Raw genomic sequence first — 18,396 nt, 5'->3', positions numbered from 1 at the left:
TTGTTATTTGGCCAGCGCCGCTCTGCGTTGACTGACTGCCCAGAATGAGAAGGAGGTGGCGACCGGCAGGACTACGGGACTATGGGATGGGGTGCCAGAACAAGGATTGCTAAACCGAAGCCGGGCCCTGTCTCGTTGCCTTGGCTTGCTGGGCGCATGCAAATGCGAGCGCAAATAGAAAACGAATTCATTCAAAGAAGTAGTAAGAATTTTCTATTAAATTTCCGCGGCCCGAAAAGAAATGCGTACAAACAAGAAATTAAAATACAAGAGCGAAACGAACGTTTTGAGAATTTTTAATTAAAATAGAATGGAAAATGGAAGCTCGAAACTGGAAGCTGGAAACTAGAAAATTCCCAAAATGCGTTTAATCAACGCTGGAAAATCAACTTTTCGCTGGACATTCCATATACATTGCGCATACGCCCCGTGCGGCGGTTGGGCCCCGACAGTCCCTACCCAGTGCCAGCTAATCATGCTGTCTTTGTGCCCCCATCCATGGCATGCTTCTGCTCCAGTTGATGGCCATTTCGTATGCACTCTGAGTCGCTCGGCTGCAGGTAGTCCTCAGCATCCCAGGCCTGCTGGTCGGTGGTGCCCCAAATGATGTACACCAGGTTGCCGAAGAAGAACACAACGGCGGTCATGGCGAATACAATTTGCCACTGACTGCGCGAGCCCTGAAAAGCGGAATCGAAGTCGTTGGAAACTGGAATCTGGAATCTCTAATACGATTAGGTCTCACCATATCGGTGACAATCACGCCCACGAGCAGGGGGGTGAGGAGCGGAAATATGTTGCCAATGCCGTTAACAATGGCCATCAGCATGCCGGAGTGATTGGGCGACATGTCGATGATGGTCAGAATGCTGCCGATGCCGGAGCCGGCGTTCAGGCCCGCATTGATGGTCATCAGAGTGATGGCCAGACTCGTCTGGCTCTTGTCCAGGAAACCGATGCCAATGAGAGCCGCTGCCGGGCCCCAGTACGACACCGTGTTAATGGACTTGCGTAGCGTGGTGAGTGACATCCACTGGCGGGACATGGCGACGTCGGCGAACACCAGATACACGTACGACATGCACCACATGGCCAGGAAGGGCAGGGCCGAGTAGAGGGCGTTGCTCTTGATGTCCATCTCCAGGACGCCGTGCATGTACGAGGGCGTCTGCAGCTGCATCGTGGAGTTGGCCCAGCCCTGGGCACTGCGCACGATCAGCAGGGCATAGAACGGCACCGAGGTCCAGATGGCGCGCCACGGTATGGGAATCTTCTGGGCGTGGAAGCCGTCCTGCCGCCTCATCGAGCGCTCAATGTAGTCCCGCTCCCTGGAGCCGATGAGATGCGAGCTGGGAGCGTTGTTCGAGCCGAGGATCAGCCAGAGCAGGCACCACACTCCGCAGATCCCGGCGGAAACGTAAAAGATGCCCGGCCAGCCCATGGAGCTGTTGGCAATGAGGCCACTGCTGGCCATGGCCAAGACCGAGCCGCAGTCGGCTCCCGAGTAGGCAAACACGCCCAGTCGGTTGCGGTCTTCTGGCGGCGACCACTTGGCCAGGTGCTCGTGGATGCAGGGAAAGATCAGGCCCTGGAACAGACCCTCTACCACCCGGATCACGCTGAACGCCTTCCAGCCGCCCCAGCTGATGCAGTAGGGCGTCAGGGCACTCAAGATGGCTGTCGCAAAAGTGGGAATGAAGAGCACGCTCTTCGCCCCGAAGCGTCTGACCAGAAATCCGGCCGGAAACTGGGTGATAATATAGCCCCAGTAGAAGCTAGACAGCACATACGATTTCTGCGCCCCCGTCCAGTCGTACTCCTGCAAGGGAAAAACGTGTTACTCCTGGCAACGTGCCACAAACGCGTTTAGCTCACCGGAAAATCGGTATTGGTGGTGGCGGCATCCGTCATGGCCACCACGGCCACACTGACGTTCAGACGCGCTATGTAATTGGCGACGATTGCCAGGAAAAGGAGCACAGCCTGCAGGTGGCGGATGCCGATGAGGGGACCTACGGGCGGAAATCAACTTGGTCAAGAGTTTCAAAATCTATGGCCATCGGGGTCCGTGCTGGTCGGTTATCGACCTCAATTTATCATTTTTGTATACCCCACATGTACTGGGCAGTACGTGTCATGGCTGTAAGGCCAAACACCTGATTGCCAGTGCAATCGAAAAAGAAGCAAAATAAAAACAATTTTTCAGTTTGCGAAACGCACTGTAAACATGCACAAAAATATATATTCTTTGGCCAATAAATTGCTAAACTTCATTGCTGTGTGGGATTCGTTTGGCGGGGCCAACTCTTTTTCCGACCGCGTGGGGGTTTCATGGGGGTCGAGGTATAAATCATATGGCATCCGAGGTGCTCAATTTAACCGAGTCCCAAATCTGTTCAGTCCACAAATCTCCGATTGGAGCACACATTATTGAGATATTCTACTTTTTCTTTACCGAAATTTTCACTAATTTCACTTGCAGCTTTTTGGCTGATGAAATCCTTTTACAAATGTATTCTGAATATTTTAAATGAAACGTTTTAACGTAATAGATTCTCCTAATTTTGGTACGGCAAACCTTTCGTTTGGCTATAAAAAGATTTATCACTGATTTTTGTTCATGTTGTATTTGGTTTTTTCTTTAAAAGTTTATTTAATTATACGCCGTAAATTTGCAATTCCATTTGATTTTATAAACACTTAAAATGAATTTATTACTGTTGGGCATTGGGCTTTGGGCATTGGGCCATGCATACGCTTCGAATTCGTTCCAATCCGCTTATTATAATAATTTTATTTATTAGTTGTTTCATTTTTCCAATTGGAAAAACTCTGGTTGCCTTGGGACTTTGGGAAAACAAATTCATTCACCTTTTTGCTCAGCGACGGCGTTCATTGCATTTAATTGGCTGTCAAGATATGTGCATACAGCGATGTGTGAAAAGATATTCCAAAATCTCTGGGCCCGAATCTCTGGATTTGACAGAAAACATTCGCGTCTACGCGTGCCAATAGCTGAAATACGTCTGAGCGTTTAATTTAAAGCTCTGCTCCAGCGAACAGCGATTATGGCAGCAATTAGACATCGACATCGAGATTGGGGCTGTGCTCTTTTATACGTTTTATCGCGCTGCTGATTAAGCGGCGTGATAACTGGATGCGATGCTACCTGCCGCATTCCCAGCCCGCTAACGTGTCTTCTGTAGACTGATCCAGTGCCATGCTACCACTGGTTTTACAGGCCACGCTAACGCAAACATTGGTAATATAACCCAGACACCACACAGACCACCCTCTCGATTTGTGCGATCTCATCTCCGCTGTGGGATTTGTTATTGCGGAACCAGTCTGCCGAACAGTCGGCGGGCCTGAACCCAACCGAATCGAACCGATCAAACTCAATAAACTTGCGATTTCAAACACAAAACCGTATATATACTATGTAACATTGAAATTGCTGCAATTTTGTGATAAAAAGTAGTGATTAAATTAGTGAAAAGCAGCTTAGTGGCCATCATTAGGTATAAAAAGTGTTGTTGTGGGGGGAACCCACAAACCAATTGATTGGATAATCGAATGGGCAGATAAGTAGCATTCGGCTGTTCATGAAAGAGTGAAAGAGTACGTCGCTTCAGTGAGCGATCTGATCGTGTTCGGAATTATTATTATACTCAATGGGTTTAGGGGTGTATTAGTTTTGTGGTAGAAGTGAACAAAAAACGTAGAACAAAACAGAATGACCATATCTAACAGATTGGCGAATCTGGGTCAAATCGGACCATAAGTATAGCCAGAAGGAACGAATGAGCTTGCGCTCTCTCTCTCTCTCTCTCTCTCTCTGAGACACACTCTTCTTCGTGCAGTGATCGCGCTCTGGCGAAAGAGAGCGAGAGGCTAAAAAAGAAAGACAGAAAATAAATGCGGCAAGGGCCGCGGCGCACAACGTTTTATCTCGTTTTTTGTTCAGTGGTTCACTTTCCTTGGAGTGAGTCCTCAATCACTATTTAGTGTTACTCCAAAAGTAACATCTTCCAATTTCCGTATACAAAAGCCTATCAATACGAGGTTAATCTTTAATTGCCATATCATCATTCATTTCTTCGGTCTTTAGTTTAGGTCTGCTATTCTTTTGCGGATCAGCCTGATCTGGGATCATCTTATCCAGGCCCTCCGTTACTCTGCGAGCCAGGTCCCTGAGCATAATTTTTCCCCTAATGGATAGATCGGGTGAGTCGTGGTGATCTCCCCTTGCGGAACATTCCGCAGTGCACACATGCAGAAAATCACCGGCATCCCAGGGCTGCAGTTCGCTCGAGCCCCAGATGATGTACACCCAGTTGCTGAGGAAGAATACAACTGCGATCAGGCAGAATATAATCTGCCACTGAGAACGATTGGTCTACGGAATGAAATTGGAGATGGAAAATTTGAAAGGCTATAGCTTCACGTACTTACCGGATCCGTAACGATGATACCCGTAACGAGAGGAGTTAGCGGCGTAAAGACCTCAGACAAGACACTCATGATGCCCAGCAGGACCGCTGAGTGGTTGGGCGCCAGGGCAATGGTGTTCATAGTGCCGCCAATGCTGGAGCCGGCATTAAATCCCTCCTTGATGGTCATCAGGACGACGACCAGCCCGGCATTTGCTCGGTCCAGGAACCCAATGGCAATGTACAGTAGGGCCGGTCCCCAAGTGGATATCGTGACGATCCACTTTTGCAACGGAGTCTGGTCGATCAGGTGCCGCACTATGGCCACGTGGGCGATCAGGATGTACACATGGGACATGATCCACTTGACCATGTAGGGTAGCGACGAGATCAGGCCGTTCCGGGTGATTTTCACTTGCAGGATGCCATCTAGATACGAAGGTATCTGCACCTCCATCGTGGAGTCGGCCCAGCGTTGGGTACAGTGGACCACCACCAGGGCACGGAACGGCACCGACCCGAGTATCGCCAGCCACGGTATGGGTATGAGATCCCTGGGGCATGCGGTGCCACTTTTCAGACAGCTCTCAATGTAGTTCCGCTCGTCCGAGCCAATCCAGTACGAGCTTCCGGGCTCGTTCTCGCCCCAGAAGAACCACAGCAGGCACCAGCTCAGGCAGGCTGCTGCCGAAACATACGAAATTCCCGGCCAGCCGATGGAGCTGTCCGCAATGTACCCGCTGCCGAGCAGGGCCAGGATTGATCCGCAATAGGTGCCCGAGTAGGCGATTACTCCCAGCTGCTTGAGCTCATTGGGCGGCGACCAGTTAGCCAGATGCTCGTGGATGCAGGGTAGCATCAGGCCCTGGCACAGGCCCTGGCCCAGCCGAATCGCACAGAAGCCCTTCCAATCGCCCATCTGAATTCCAATGGGCGTGCAGAGACTGAACAGGGCCACGAAAAAGGTTGCCACGATCAGGGGCAGCTTGGCCCCCAGACTCCGGACAAGGAAGCAGCCCGGAATCTGCATCAGCAAATAGCCCCAGTTGAAGCTGGAGAAGATGTAGGACTTCTCGGCCTCTGTCCAATCGAATTGCTGCAATTGCACAACGATCGTAAGTGTTACTGCAACCTCATGCATAATGCTATTGTACCGGAAAAGTTTCATTATTGTTTGCTTTATTCGTCATGGCCACCACCCGCACGCCCACGCTCAGGCGGACTATATAGTTAACGGTCAGGTTGAGGAACAGCAGTAGTGTCTGCACATGACGAATACCTAGCGGATGACCTGAAAATAAGCCACAATAAAGCACCACAGATCGGCTGAGGTTGGAGAAGAAGGTAGAAGTCTGGTGAGTCCCAGTCCGAGAGATCTTTTTTATGCCATTTATAGTATTAGGTCAATACTTAAGACTCGTGCCCTTAACGAATCTCGATGGGAATACGTATATGTTTTCCGCACATCTCTTTATGATTACCTTTCGTGTTCATTATTTTTCTTGTGATAAAACTAGCACCAGATCGGAGCCATTATTCCACGATAACCAAACGAAACTCCGGCACATTCGAACTGAACTGAATTTGGGAACTGAACTGCAATGGGAAACGATTTTCGGCTTAAGGGAAAATGTTTCAAATATAATTAATAAATGTGTTTTACGAAAAACACTTGTTTCTATTGTTTCTGCTACTTTTAAATAAGGTAAAGTATAAAATATATAAAACAATTAGTTGAAAAATTTAGTGTTATGCCACGAACAGTTCTTTGTTAAGCATCATATGATTATATATGCTATCATTGTTTCCTTGCAGATTATCACAATTAAAGTTACTAAACGTATCGTATTGAGATAAAAGAGCGCTTTTAATTAATGAAACAAAGTGCATTTGTTTCCAAATCACGCGGATGGTTATTACTGGACTTTTTTATCCAACTCCCTAACGACATGAAGGATATTCAGAAATAATTTCATTTTTGTATGTGAATAGAAAAAATGTGTGTATGCTAGCCACCAGCTACGAGCATAAGCATGGATAAGCGAAGGGACCTGGAGCAGGACCAGGACCAGGACCATGAGCAGGGCAGGACAGGACAGGACAGGGCAGGGCAGATGGCGGTGGCAGACAGCTTTTTGCTATGAGCAGCTGCAAAATAAATGTGAATTTCATGAAATAATGGCGCTAAAATACTTTATGATGCAAAATGCATGGCGCCACCAACAAGAACAGCAATAGTAGCAGCCACAACAAGTGCAAGGAGATGTGGACGGGGCTGTGGGGCTAGCTAAGCGGCAAGCAGCTGCCACAATCAAGTCAACAAGAGGCGAAAAATGCTCACACAGATGCACACATGGAGATGGCCGCAACATTGTAAATGGACAGGACAGCGTGTGTGTGTGTGTGTGTGTGTGTGGCTGGGTCTAAGGTCATTTTCAATTTACATAAATCATGTGAGACCACGTGGGGATGGGGCACACAGTATCCGGCTGTGGCTGCCGAGCTGCAACAGAAGTTTCCTTCGTGCGAGTGTGTGCATGCGATCGGCTATAAGCAACCCTCCAAAAATTTATCCAAAATATTACGTATACATATTTAATGCCAGAAGTCTAATCTCCCCCCCCCCCCCCCCCCCCCCCCCCCATCAGCCACTGCGTATACGCAATGGGATCCGCCGAGTCGTCGGACTATCCGTAGAAGCTGCAGCATCTGTTCGCAGCGTGTGAGCATTTGGCCGCCAGCTAGGCAAAGTCATAAGGTCAACCGCATCCAGAGGCAGCCACCACGCGGCCGCCGAGCCTGGGCAGTCGTACTCAGAATAGGACTTTGATTTGTAAGACTTTCATATGGCGGCGGTTGGACGGTCGCCTGTTTGGATCATTTGTGAATCATGTCGAGCCGTTTTTGACTTTGATTTATATGCTGTGCATATGCAGGCTCCTCGACCGCCGCAACCATTTCCACCGAATGGCCAATTGTGCTCGGGATGAACGCGCATGGAGCGACATGGCCGGCCGGAAACGCAGACGACAAATGCTGTAGAACGCAAAAATGCAGAAGCGAAAATGGGAAATGGGCAAATGGGAAATGCAAATGCAAACGGCGCCGCCAGCAGCATGTCACGCCCACCGCCGAAAACATGCCACTGCAACCGAAATAATTTTGTATCAAGCCGAAAATTTCATTTCATTCGAAATGCAGACCCTCCGGAATTGTGTTCTTTCTGTGGGCACGCGTCGCGTCCTTGTCGTCCCGAATTGAGCCGAATTGTGAAATTTACGTAAAACCGCTTAATTGCGTTGAAATTATTTTGTTTATTTGCGCTAAAGCGGCCATTGGCGAACGCACAATAGCATTTCCCTGCGGTTTGCACGCGTTGTTGCTGCCCAAAGGAAGTGTCGGCGGAGAGATGCCGGAATGTCATTCTTGTCAAATAAAGGATTCGGCCCGATCATAAATAAATAGTGTATGCATATGTCGGACATTCAAAGTGAAAAGTGAATCGTATCTGTAGCCGTTGAGCAGCAGCAAGACAGAGGTACAAAAGGCACCTTTGGGACCCAGCTGGGTCCCATCAAAAGCTCTCTCTAATTCATATCATAACCATGTAATCTTATAATTATAGTTAACTATATTGGCGGGAAAGATGTACAAGAGAGGATACGGAATAAGCCTACATGAGGGCGCCTTCCACGTTGCTTATGTACATATACATACACAACGAATCCCTATCGCTGTAGTATCATATTGAATTTGCCTATGGCCTCGGCCACGTATTTCTCTTTTTCGACAAGCTCGGATTTGAGGAGCGTGCGAAACTGCTGCATGTTGGGCATGGTGCGGCAGTCGCGAACGTTGAGCAGTCCCCGGAAAATGGTCTCCCAGGTCTCACGCTGGAAGTAGCGCGGCAGGGCTGTCTTTGGCATCCAGATGCTGCTCGGCTGCCGCTGGGCCACCTCCATGTAGCGACCAAACAGCAGCACATGCATGACGCCCACGAGACCAAACAAGTCCAGCTGATACGTCCAGGGGCGCTTTGTGCGCATTTCGATGCACTTGAACGATTCATCGTGATGCACATAATTGAACGCCTGATTGGCCGGAAAGAGCTTGGTGTCGATGGCCACGCCAAAGTCAATCAGCTGCAGGCTCAGCTCGTTGGGTTGCGCACATAACCTGCAGAGAGCGGAGGAGTAGTAAGTAAGCGGGACAGCAGTATGCGAGAGTAAGACGCTTACGGTCTCATGACCAGAAAGTTATCCGGCTTGATGTCCGCGTGAATGATGCCCATGGCGTGCAGATGATCCACAATGTCCAGCAGCTGACAGCTCATGTGCATCACAATATACTCGTCGAGGTTCTTGTTGGTGTGCTTCTTGATCTTATTGCACACATTGATTAGCGAGCCGTAGTCCGAGAACTCCGATATGTAGACACTGGAGTTGTTCCCGACCAAGGCGTAATCGATGTGCATGAAGGCTGGGATCTGTAAGAAGTCGTAGCGAATCAGGGAAGGAACTAACAAGGTTTCACCTTCTCCACCACTCACCATTCGATCGCTGGTGAGGCGACTATGGACCTCCAGGCCTATGTAGAACTCCCAGTAGTTTGTGGGTCGCTCCTGCTTCACGGCCACCTTGTTACCCGTCTTGCAGTGCCGTCCGACGAAGACCGAGCCGTAGGCTCCCTTCCCAATGATCTTCTCCACCTCGAATTTCTCGTCGTGCACCTCTATCTGCGTGCCCGGATGCAGTCGCTTGGCAGTGCCCACCAGCTGGCAATGGGGCAGCTTCTCAATGTACATGGAGAAGTCGATGGAGTCCAGCAGCGAGTTGATCAGATCCACATTGAACGGATTCAAATTGCTGTCGGCCATCGTACTGTTCAGCACAGACTGATCCACGTTCGCTTTGGGATGGACAAATTCTTTGTTCTGCGGCATCTCAAAATCTGCCTGAGCCCAAGAACGGTTCGATTGCTTTGGGGTCAATGGAGTCGTTTTATGGTAGATGCTCATCTCTTCCGCCTCTTCATCTGCATTTGCATACGCATCCGCATCCGCTTTAGGCAGTTCGAGCCTGGGCGGAACAGCAACAGGTGGCGGCAACAGCGTCGAGTTCCTGATCATGCTTATGTTGGTGGCAAACATCTCTGTGGCCGCATTCAGCTCAAAGAAGTCGCCCGACTGCTTGTCCCCACCGGGTATACTCTTCTTGGGGGATTTCCTGAGGGATTTGGACATAGAATCGCTAAGAAACTTCAGAGTAGTAGAGGAGCGATGATTGCTTATAGAAACAGAGGCCGCAACTGGCACAGGCAGCGGTGGAGCACAGACGCTCAGATCAGACATCAAGTGGGCAGGATCCTTATGTGATGGCATCTGCGTCTCCGGCAGCGTGCAGTCCAAGGCAAAGCTGCTGCGTCGGGCAGCAGCACTGGAAGGAGCGGCTGGCTCTGGCATGGTCTCATCCAGAAAAATTTCAAACTTCTTTTGCATGGCCGCGGCCACTGGCTTCGGCTTCGCCATCTCCGTGCAGATGGACTGTACTGGCACAGGCTGTGTCTCCGCCACAAAGGAGAGGTCTGTCATAAACGAGTCCGCCAGCTTGCTGATGCTGGGAGCGCCTGCCGGTTGGCCACTGGCCATCGCAAAGGAACTCTTGGCATCCGGCGCCACTCGTATGGACTTGCCGAAGAAATCTGGCGTGGTCTGATCGCAGACCCGCTTGGCGCCGGCATTTCCCTGCAACGGAGAGCCGATTGTCTTAAACTTTGGCGGCGTTTGCACAAACAGCCCACACAAGTCGTCCTCGTCGTCCAGCGTGGGCAATTGCGGGGCCAGGCTCGAGGCAGCAACCGCCGAGCGCTGATGGAGCGAAACTTCCGCCATGACAGTCGGAAGCCTGGGCAGAGTCTCAGTTTTATCCTCCTGGAAGCGGGCAAGCGGCCTCGGTATGGTCTCGGTTTTGTCCTCCTGGAAGCGCAGGGACTTCATCATCGGCACGCTGGGAGCATTGGGTTCCCAGAGTTCGCGACGCGAAAAATTCCCACCAGACTGACGATCGGGCTCCTCGCCGACTGTGGACAGCTCAGAGGCACCCAAACGCTGCAGGCGCGCTGCTGCTGGAGTGCACTCCTCACTCGCACTCCGGCTGGAGAGCGCCACGGCCGTGTGAGATCCCGGAGAGCTGGATGTGGATGTAATGGTGGACTTGGTCGTCGTGGCCGCCGAGCTGTGGGTGCCGTGTTCCGAGGTCTCCAATATCGTCGAGAGTTGCTTGCGCAGATTCGGCGAGCGGGTCTCCCCTGGGGACTCGACTGGCGCAGCTGCCGGAGAAACAGCTTCCTCAGGATCCGGAGGCAGCTCCTTGAGGACGGTGCCAAACTGTCGCGCCGGTGCCTGCTTTTGGGAGCCCTTCGGCGTGCTCACCGCCTGGTTCTTGATGAACATGTTGAACATTTGGGTGGAGCAGGTCTCGTCCGCATCGAAAAAGGCACTTTTGGGGGGTTTTAAGTTCGAAGGCTGGATCGGATCTTCTGAATCTTGGTATATCTCGATCTTGCGCAGCGGTGGGGCAGGCATCGCAAAGTTATCTTCATCTTCCTTGGGGACGGGAGTTGGATCCGAATCTTCAAAGATTTCAACTATCGGCACTATTTGTGGCTGCGGTACAACTAGAGGAGGAGTAGGCACTGAAGCTATAGCTGCAGCTGTCTCCTGTTCGACGGCATCATCCTCCTCCTGGACCATGGACACACGTGGCGGCATCATGGATTTCCTGGACGAACCCTGCTGGGCCGGAGGGAAGAAGCTCTTGCGACGCGGCATCTTATTGCCGGGCAGGCATACAGTCTCCTCCATGTCAAAGCTGCCGTGCACCGTAACATTCCGCTTCTCCAGCCACTTGGCCGCCAGGAGCTCCTCCGCCTGGTACTCCTGCTGTTCCTCGTCGTTGTAGAGCTTGTCAAACACGACCTGTAGACCCGGAACAGGGGGCGGCTTGTAGTACTTGTCCAACTCGTCCAGCGGCTGCGGCTTGGAGACACTAGCAAAATTCGGATAGCGACGCACACCCTTCAAGGTGTTGCCCGTGCCCCACCACTCATCGTTGCGCAGCACGAATGCGTGCTGAGGATCTCGACGCTTCAGGAAGCAATAGGCGCGGTACTCCTCTGGGGAGAACTCCAGGTTGGGGCGCGGGTACAGCATGCACTTCTGGTAGCACGGCAGGCCGTTTGTGTTGGGCTCATCCTCAATGGTTACTGGCGTTATCCAGGCCTCCTGCGGCTTATTTTTCGCCACAAAGTTGGGCGGAAACTTGAACGGTTTGTTCATGTGGCGCTCGTAGTTGGTGATGGGCGGCAGCTTCTGTTCATCCACGTGTATGTCGAAGGCCAGGTCTGGAGCGGCATTGCAGCCGAAGATCTTGCCAGGCTTGTGAGGCTTGGCGTGGGCCTTGTTCCAAGCCACAGGCTCCTTAAGATTCTCCTGACCACGGGCCGCGTCGATGATCGAACGTAAGCTGGACTTCACTTCCGGCTCGACTGGTGGCGGGACATTGAAATCGGTGTTCTCATCGTTGAAGACCTCCACATTGCGACCGGCATTGCGCATGCGGCTTGTGCTGGGAGCATCCGCCTGTGGGAGAACAATTGCAGTCAGACATTCCTGTAGAAGGCACCTCCACTCACCTGCACCACGCCCGGCATCTGGCTCTTGACCGCTGCACCAGTGCGTACACTTCCCACTGTGATGGTGTTGCTGCTTCTCTTCCGTTGACCATGCAGCGACTGCAGCGCCAGACGACGCTCATTCAGCTCTTGGGTCACAGCATTGGCCTCATCACCATCGGAATAGAGCATGCGCTGAGCAACCGCGTAGTTGAAATGCTGATGGGCCTCCTTCAACTCTTCCAGCGGTTCGGCCCGGCAGGAGAGGCCCAGGCGGAAGATCTCATCGGCCTTGCGCATGTTGCCGCTCAGGTCGTAGCTGTATGCCCAGGCAATGTACAAGTCCGCCAGCATTGTGCCGATTCCGCTGTTGTACAGCTGCTGGTAGCACTCGATCTGATCCTCCTGCTTCTCCATCTGAAGCCCAACAGAGAATTACTCCATGAACTGGCAAATACTTGGCCAAACTTACGAATTTGATGAAGAGCTTGATGAGCCGCCTATCCTGTCTGTAGCGCTCGTCCTGCTCGAATTTGGTCAGGCATTGGTAGAGGGCCGTCTGCAGACCAGAACCGGTGCCGCCCGCCGGATAGCTCTGCTCAATCCAGCAGATGTATATATACCACGGCTCCAGCGGATCACTGCCAGTGTATGTGTGCACGTCCTTCTCCATTTGCTTGCGCTGCGCCAGCAGCTCCTGGCTTTGTGTGGGGTCCTGGGCGAGGGACGCCTGCAGCAAGCTCACATTGCGACCGCTGGCCAAAGGCTGGATGTTTTCCTTTGCGGTGTCAAAGTCCATCTTAGATTTTCATTCGAAAACAAAACTAATAAAACAAGAAATAAATGGAACGACCGACACAACTGTAAATGAAATATACGCGCCGAAATAAATGCTAGGGATGGCAAAAAAGATGAACTATCTATCTATCGATATTTTCGGTGAAAACCCGGTATTCCGTTCGAAACAAAATATTCAAGAAAAACGAATGCATAAAGAGAAAATAAAACAATTGAACGACCGACACAACTGTAAATGAAATATATGCGCCGAAATAAATGCTAGGGCTGGTAAAAACATGAACTGTCGATAGTAGATTCGATATTGTGCAAAAATACTGTTCTATCGATATCTTCGCTGAGAACCCGGTATTCCTTTTGAAACAAAAAATAAAAAAAACGAATGCATTTAGAGCAAATAAATGACACTCAATTTATGAGGAGCTATTTTTACGTCAATGAAGCAATAAAGCTCCTGCATTCCCCTATCGGCTAAACGGTGCGATAATCTAAAATACCTCTCCGCATAACGGTGAAATTCATGTGAAAGTAAAGCGGCAGAGATTTGGAAGATTCAGGAACAGTTCCCGATTGAGTCAAGCTTTTGACGGCCCAAACGATGAGTCTTAAAACCGTTTGGCGATATATCAACTTTTTTTATTTGTCAAATATTAATGTAATATTTAAAATCAAATACTCTGAACCCCTGCTGTCGGCGTTTGGTATCATGTATTCTTAGAAGCCGCTGCCGAAGCTGCCCCAGGTGCTGCAATCGCTGCCGCCGGCTTCGGATCCGCCGCCAAAGGTACTGCCACCAAATGTACTTCCCCCTTCACTGAAATAGTCTCCGCCTCCATTACCATCGTTACTGCCATCAAAGCTGCCTCCTCCTCTATCTCCTCCCCAACTTCCCCAGCCTCCTCTGCCACGATAGCCTCCGCCGCCTCTATAGCCTCCACGGCCACGATAGCCTGCTCCACCTCTAAAGCCTCCTCTTGGGCCATTTCCAAAGCCTCCACCGTCTCCACCAAAGCCGCCACCTCTACGGGGCCCGAATTCTCGCTTGACATAGCCGCCTCCGAAGTTATTGGAAAAGTTCCCGCCGCGTCCACCGCCTGGCCCTCCCCCTCCTCCTGAAGCAACTGCTTCGAAGCGTCCTCTCTTTGCCGGTCCACCACCTCCAACGCCAAAGGCGGCTTGACGCGACTGATGCGGCAAGATCCCCTCCTCACGTCGCAGCCCAAAGTCTCCAGCCGCCTGCACACAAATATCCCTGACCACGTCGACCAGCTTGGCGTAGGGCTCCTCCAGCTGGAACACAGTGTCCGGCTTGTCGCAGGCAATCGTGATGAGATCCTCCAGAGCGGGCTTCAGGGCCCCAATCATGGCAGCATGCTCCGGTTCCATCTCAAAGCTAAGCCAGTTGTCCACGCGTATCAAGTTGTTGGCGGCAAGATCGATTTTGCGCGACCCAAAGAGCATCAACTGGAGGGGCGCGACCATCGACAGCTGCTTGCAGGAGACGGCGCGAGTGCGGATCTTCTCGCCGAAGACGAAGAACGGGTACGGGAAGGTGACGGCCAGGTTGCTGCAGTTCACCGAGGTCTTGTGCAGCAGGGCCGCCTTGGACTCGGTGGTCAGCACCTTGCGCTTCTCCTTGTGCACGCAGATGTTGGGGTAGAGGCCGAGACAAAGCAGGGCCAGCGCCGTGTCGAGTATCGGATCTTCCACATTGGCATTCACCTGGTGCGGGATCATGCACTCCTCCGGAAAGCCGGCCTGCTGCAGCAGGTCGAGCAGCTGCTGCTTGGCATCGAACATCACGTTCATGGTGGAGAGCTGCAGACCCTTCCATTCGCAGAAGCGGCTCTCCTCCTGCTCGCCCTTGTGCTTCGCCTTCTGCCACATCTGGGAGGCCACAATCATGGCCACATGATCGGAGCACTTGCGCCCGCTCAGGGCCTTCTGGTGGTTGGCCAGACGACGCTGCCCAATGTCCAGGGCAAACACCTCCGAGAAGGTGCTCGAGTAGGAGGCCATGCTGGCGACCAGATCGGCGCATCCAAAGACAGCGCCCAACACCATCATCTTGCCGAGGCGCGGCTCGACCGGAAGGCGCGCCAGGAGGCGGCCCAGCGGCGTCAGCGCATCGTTGGCATCCAGACAACGCATCTCGCGCAGCAGCACCTCCGCCTCAATCACGGCGTCCACTGGCGGCGGCTCCAGGGCCTTGGACAGAAAGTGATGGATGGCCCCAAGGCGCAGCAGCTTGATCGTCAGAGCCATCTCATGCAGTGGCGTGCGGAACATCTCCGGCGTGAGGTTCTCCTCGAGGACTTCGAAACGGGCCCGAGAGCACAGAGTGAAGCAGAAGCCGGGGCGCACTCTTCCCGCCCGTCCCTTGCGCTGCTCCAGATTGGTTTTGCTGGCCCACACCGTGGCGTAGCTGGTGAGGTTGTTGTGCGAGGTGAATAGCTTCATGCGCGCCTTGCAGATGTCGATCACGAACACGATGTCGTCGATGGTGATCGATGTCTCCGCAATGTTGGTGGACAGAATGATCTTGGTGACGCCTTCGGGCACCGGCTCGAACACCTTGCGCTGGTCGTCGCGTGGGATCTGCGAGTGGCATGGCAGGATGCGGTACTTCGGGGAACTAAAGTGGTTCGAGGTCTGCAGGAACTTCATCAGGGCGAATATAAGGTTCCAGCCGGGCAGGAAGACGAGAATGGCGCCGGGTATGTTCTTGGACTTGATGTGCAACAGAAGCGATTCGATCAGCTCGAAGCTGACGTCCGACTCGGAGAGCATGCCCATGGCGGTGCGCGTCTGCTGCGAGTACTTGTCCTCGCAGATTTTGTTGCAGTTCGTCTCCCCATCCTCCTTGTTCTCGCTGAGCAGCAGTCGCTCCTCGTCGTCGGCCTCCTTGCGCTTGCGACGCGACTCCAATGAGGGTACAAAGCCCGTCATCTGGAGCACGTCTTCCAGGAAGAACTGCTGCACGGGGAAGGCTCTGCCCGGAACCTCCAGCACGGGACAGTTCCCAAAGTACTTTGAGAAAAGCGTGGTGTCAATGGTGGCCGACATAAGGATGACTGGTGGGGTGAAAAAACATTTTAATTAAGGATTTACACACAGCATCTGGGTACGCACCATGCAATTCGGGATAGGTAGCGACCATGTCCCGCAATATGACCAACAGGAAATCACTATTCACGTCTCGCTCGTGTATCTCATCCACAATGATGTGCGAGACGCCGCGCAAGCCCGCCTCCAGCTTGCGCAGGAGCACGCCCACGGTGCAGAAGAGGATGGCGCCGTAGGGTCGGGGAAAAGCGGACTCAAAGCGCACCGAATAGCCGACAGCGTCGCCGAGCTCCTCGCAGCGCTCGCGGGCGACCCGCTCAGCCACCGAAATCGCCGAGATGCGACGCGGCTGGGTTACGTAGATGTTGGCGTAGCCGCCTTGCCCGGATGAGATGTAGTCGTCGAGGATGTATTGGGCTATCTGGGTGGTCTTGCCGCAGCCGGTGTTGCCCCGTATGATCACCACGGGGTTGTCGTTGATGGCGCTCAGTATCTCCGAGCGCATGGCCGCGATGGGCAGCTTGTCGCGAAAGTCGAGAAACTGCTGGTACTCGCTATCGTTGTGGCGTCGATCCAGGATGCTCCGCTCGAAGTCAAGGGAGAGGTCGTCGATGGAGGCGGTGGCCAACTCGCCCTCGTCAATATTGCAGGCATGCCATGTGTTCCAGTTGGGCATGGGCGGTGCCCACGGAATCACAGCGCATTCCTGACGCTTCTCGCCCTCATGCTGCGAGTCCAGAATGTTGCTTTGGACCTGTACAGACGTAGAGTCAGTGCCAAACCCTAGTCAAGATTTTCCTCACATCATTTCAGGGACTACTTACAATCAGGGGAATGGGTGCACCATCTGGCTCCACTTTGATATTGCGTGGATTAACCACGGGCAGATCCAGCATCTTGATCACATTGTCTATATCGTTCACCAGCTCTGGCGCCAGCCGGACTGGGTAAGGCTTCAGCTCCTCCTCCTTCTTCTTCTTGAGCGTTCCGCTGAAGGCCTCGATGACCTTCAGATGGAACAGCTGGCGCACCAGGGACAATGCGCACGACTTGCTGGCCGACTTCTTGTTCGAGCCCGTCTCCCTGGCCGTCACCTTGCGCTTCAGGGCCGTCACGAAAATCGACAGCTCGGCCATAAAGCTCCTAAAGTGAGGCAAGCAAAGGTGTTAGGAGGAACCCTATTCTTTTATAGACATGGCCAGACGACTGGTCACTTACCGGCAGGGTTGATCACAATAAAACCAGCTGTGCGCTACCGTGGACAGAGCCCTCTCAGAGCTTCAGAGCGATGTGGTACTTAATTGAAGGCCGAAACCCATGCCCATGATTGCGTTGCGATATGCGTTCCTACGCCTTGCACGCGGGTCCGTGGCACTTACAGACCTCATGCAAGGCTGCCCAGAACGCAGTTGATTAGTGTAACGTACCACGTCGCTCTGCCGGCTCGGCTCCTCACGAATTGCGCACAGTGTTTCAGGACTACTGGCTGCGTTCCAGTCTTGGAAAAGAAATAAATTCCAAATCCAGAACGCAGCTTTTCAAAAAAAAAAAAAAAACAAAAAAAACCGCACACACTCAAACAGAAAATACTTGTAGTGGTGCTGTGCACATACCTAGCATGGTCCGGACCCACTGGCGTGTACTTGTAGTCGTCGCGAATATTATTTGCCTGCTTGTACATGTTCAGGCGATCCTTGGCGTTCTCGATGGTCCAGTTGCCATGGATGGCGGCATTCACGTCGATGGACTCTGCCTCGTTCATGTCTTTCTGTTCCTGCACATGGTCAATGATGTTGAAGCGATCGAGAGCGCCGCCACCACCGCCGCCAGTGTGATTCAGGGGTCGGTACGCTTCGCCCAGGTCCTGTGGCCCCGATTCGTTGGCGAAAACGCGATGCCCGCTTCCACCAGCACCATCGCCATGCGACGGAGTTCGTCCCGGGGCCGGAGCACCCCCATCCCCTGGCACATCAGTGGCATTTAGTTTGCCAGTGCGCACCAGATAATTGACGAAATCACGACAGGCGTTCTTCTCGGCGTCCTTCTTATTGGTTGAATTTCCCACGCCGATATAGGGAGTCTGCTCGACACGCACTTCGCACAGAAAACGCTGGCGATTCTTCGGCCCTGCGAAAATCAATTGCAATGCAAAATCAGGACTGAGGGACACCAGATTCAAAAGCCGGGTTGGGGGCTAATATATATTCTCTTCACTTACCCGTTTGGCGCACTTCCAGCTTTGGTTCTGTGCGAGTCTTCGCACAAAACTGGAAAAGAAAAGACTTGATATCCATCTTTTTTTCTCCAATAACTGTTTCTGCTTATTTATTTGTTGTTTTTTTTCTGCAAATTTTCTTTTTATGCCGGGACAAGCTTTAGGGTTGCAAACAGTGTGACCGGTCAAATATACGGTCTGACCCTCAGAAAT

General features: G+C 52.2%; 4 protein-coding genes across 6 annotated transcripts; all 4 read right to left on the bottom strand.

The window, feature by feature from the left end:
- Nucleotides 1-280: 280 nt before the first annotated feature.
- Nucleotides 281-3,214, bottom strand: LOC6898661 (putative inorganic phosphate cotransporter). Its single transcript, XM_002138630.3, has 4 exons — nt 2,872-3,214; nt 1,876-2,012; nt 746-1,819; nt 281-680 (listed from the first exon to the last, which is right to left on the bottom strand). The coding sequence occupies exons 1-4, from the start codon at nt 2,894-2,896 to the stop codon at nt 474-476; spliced, it is 1,443 nt and encodes a 480-aa protein (XP_002138666.2). The 5' UTR covers nt 2,897-3,214; the 3' UTR covers nt 281-473.
- Nucleotides 3,215-4,059: 845 nt separating this feature from the next.
- LOC6898660 (putative inorganic phosphate cotransporter) lies at nt 4,060-6,009 on the bottom strand. 2 transcript variants are annotated; one of them, XM_002138629.3, is made up of 4 exons: nt 5,915-6,009; nt 5,588-5,724; nt 4,456-5,529; nt 4,060-4,399 (listed from the first exon to the last, which is right to left on the bottom strand). In XM_002138629.3, the coding sequence occupies exons 1-4, from the start codon at nt 5,925-5,927 to the stop codon at nt 4,067-4,069; spliced, it is 1,557 nt and encodes a 518-aa protein (XP_002138665.2). In that variant the 5' UTR covers nt 5,928-6,009; the 3' UTR covers nt 4,060-4,066. The 2 variants fall into 2 exon arrangements, with proteins under 2 accessions (XP_002138665.2, XP_033234194.1); XM_033378303.1 differs by lacking the exon at nt 5,588-5,724 and having other exon boundaries at nt 5,915-6,007.
- Nucleotides 6,010-7,727: 1,718 nt separating this feature from the next.
- Nucleotides 7,728-13,018, bottom strand: BubR1 (Bub1-related kinase). The gene is made up of 5 exons (XM_001361295.5): nt 12,577-13,018; nt 12,126-12,521; nt 8,983-12,072; nt 8,672-8,919; nt 7,728-8,609 (listed from the first exon to the last, which is right to left on the bottom strand). Exons 1-5 carry the CDS (start codon nt 12,901-12,903, stop codon nt 8,162-8,164), a joined length of 4,509 nt encoding a protein of 1,502 aa, XP_001361332.2. The 5' UTR covers nt 12,904-13,018; the 3' UTR covers nt 7,728-8,161.
- Nucleotides 13,019-13,522: 504 nt separating this feature from the next.
- mle (dosage compensation regulator mle) lies at nt 13,523-18,371 on the bottom strand. 2 transcript variants are annotated; one of them, XM_001361294.4, is made up of 5 exons: nt 18,187-18,371; nt 17,582-18,095; nt 16,793-17,111; nt 16,035-16,722; nt 13,523-15,976 (listed from the first exon to the last, which is right to left on the bottom strand). In XM_001361294.4, the coding sequence occupies exons 1-5, from the start codon at nt 18,260-18,262 to the stop codon at nt 13,617-13,619; spliced, it is 3,957 nt and encodes a 1,318-aa protein (XP_001361331.3). In that variant the 5' UTR covers nt 18,263-18,371; the 3' UTR covers nt 13,523-13,616. The 2 variants fall into 2 exon arrangements, with proteins under 2 accessions (XP_001361331.3, XP_004444313.3); XM_004444256.3 differs by lacking the exons at nt 17,582-18,095; nt 18,187-18,371 and adding an exon at nt 17,187-17,425.
- Nucleotides 18,372-18,396: the final 25 nt, after the last annotated feature.

This window comes from Drosophila pseudoobscura, chromosome 3 (genome assembly GCF_009870125.1).
Source record: "Drosophila pseudoobscura strain MV-25-SWS-2005 chromosome 3, UCI_Dpse_MV25, whole genome shotgun sequence".
NCBI lineage: Eukaryota > Metazoa > Arthropoda > Insecta > Diptera > Drosophilidae > Drosophila > Drosophila pseudoobscura.
The sequence above is the reverse complement of the archived record's forward strand: the minus strand, read 5'-3'. Positions and strand labels throughout refer to the sequence as shown.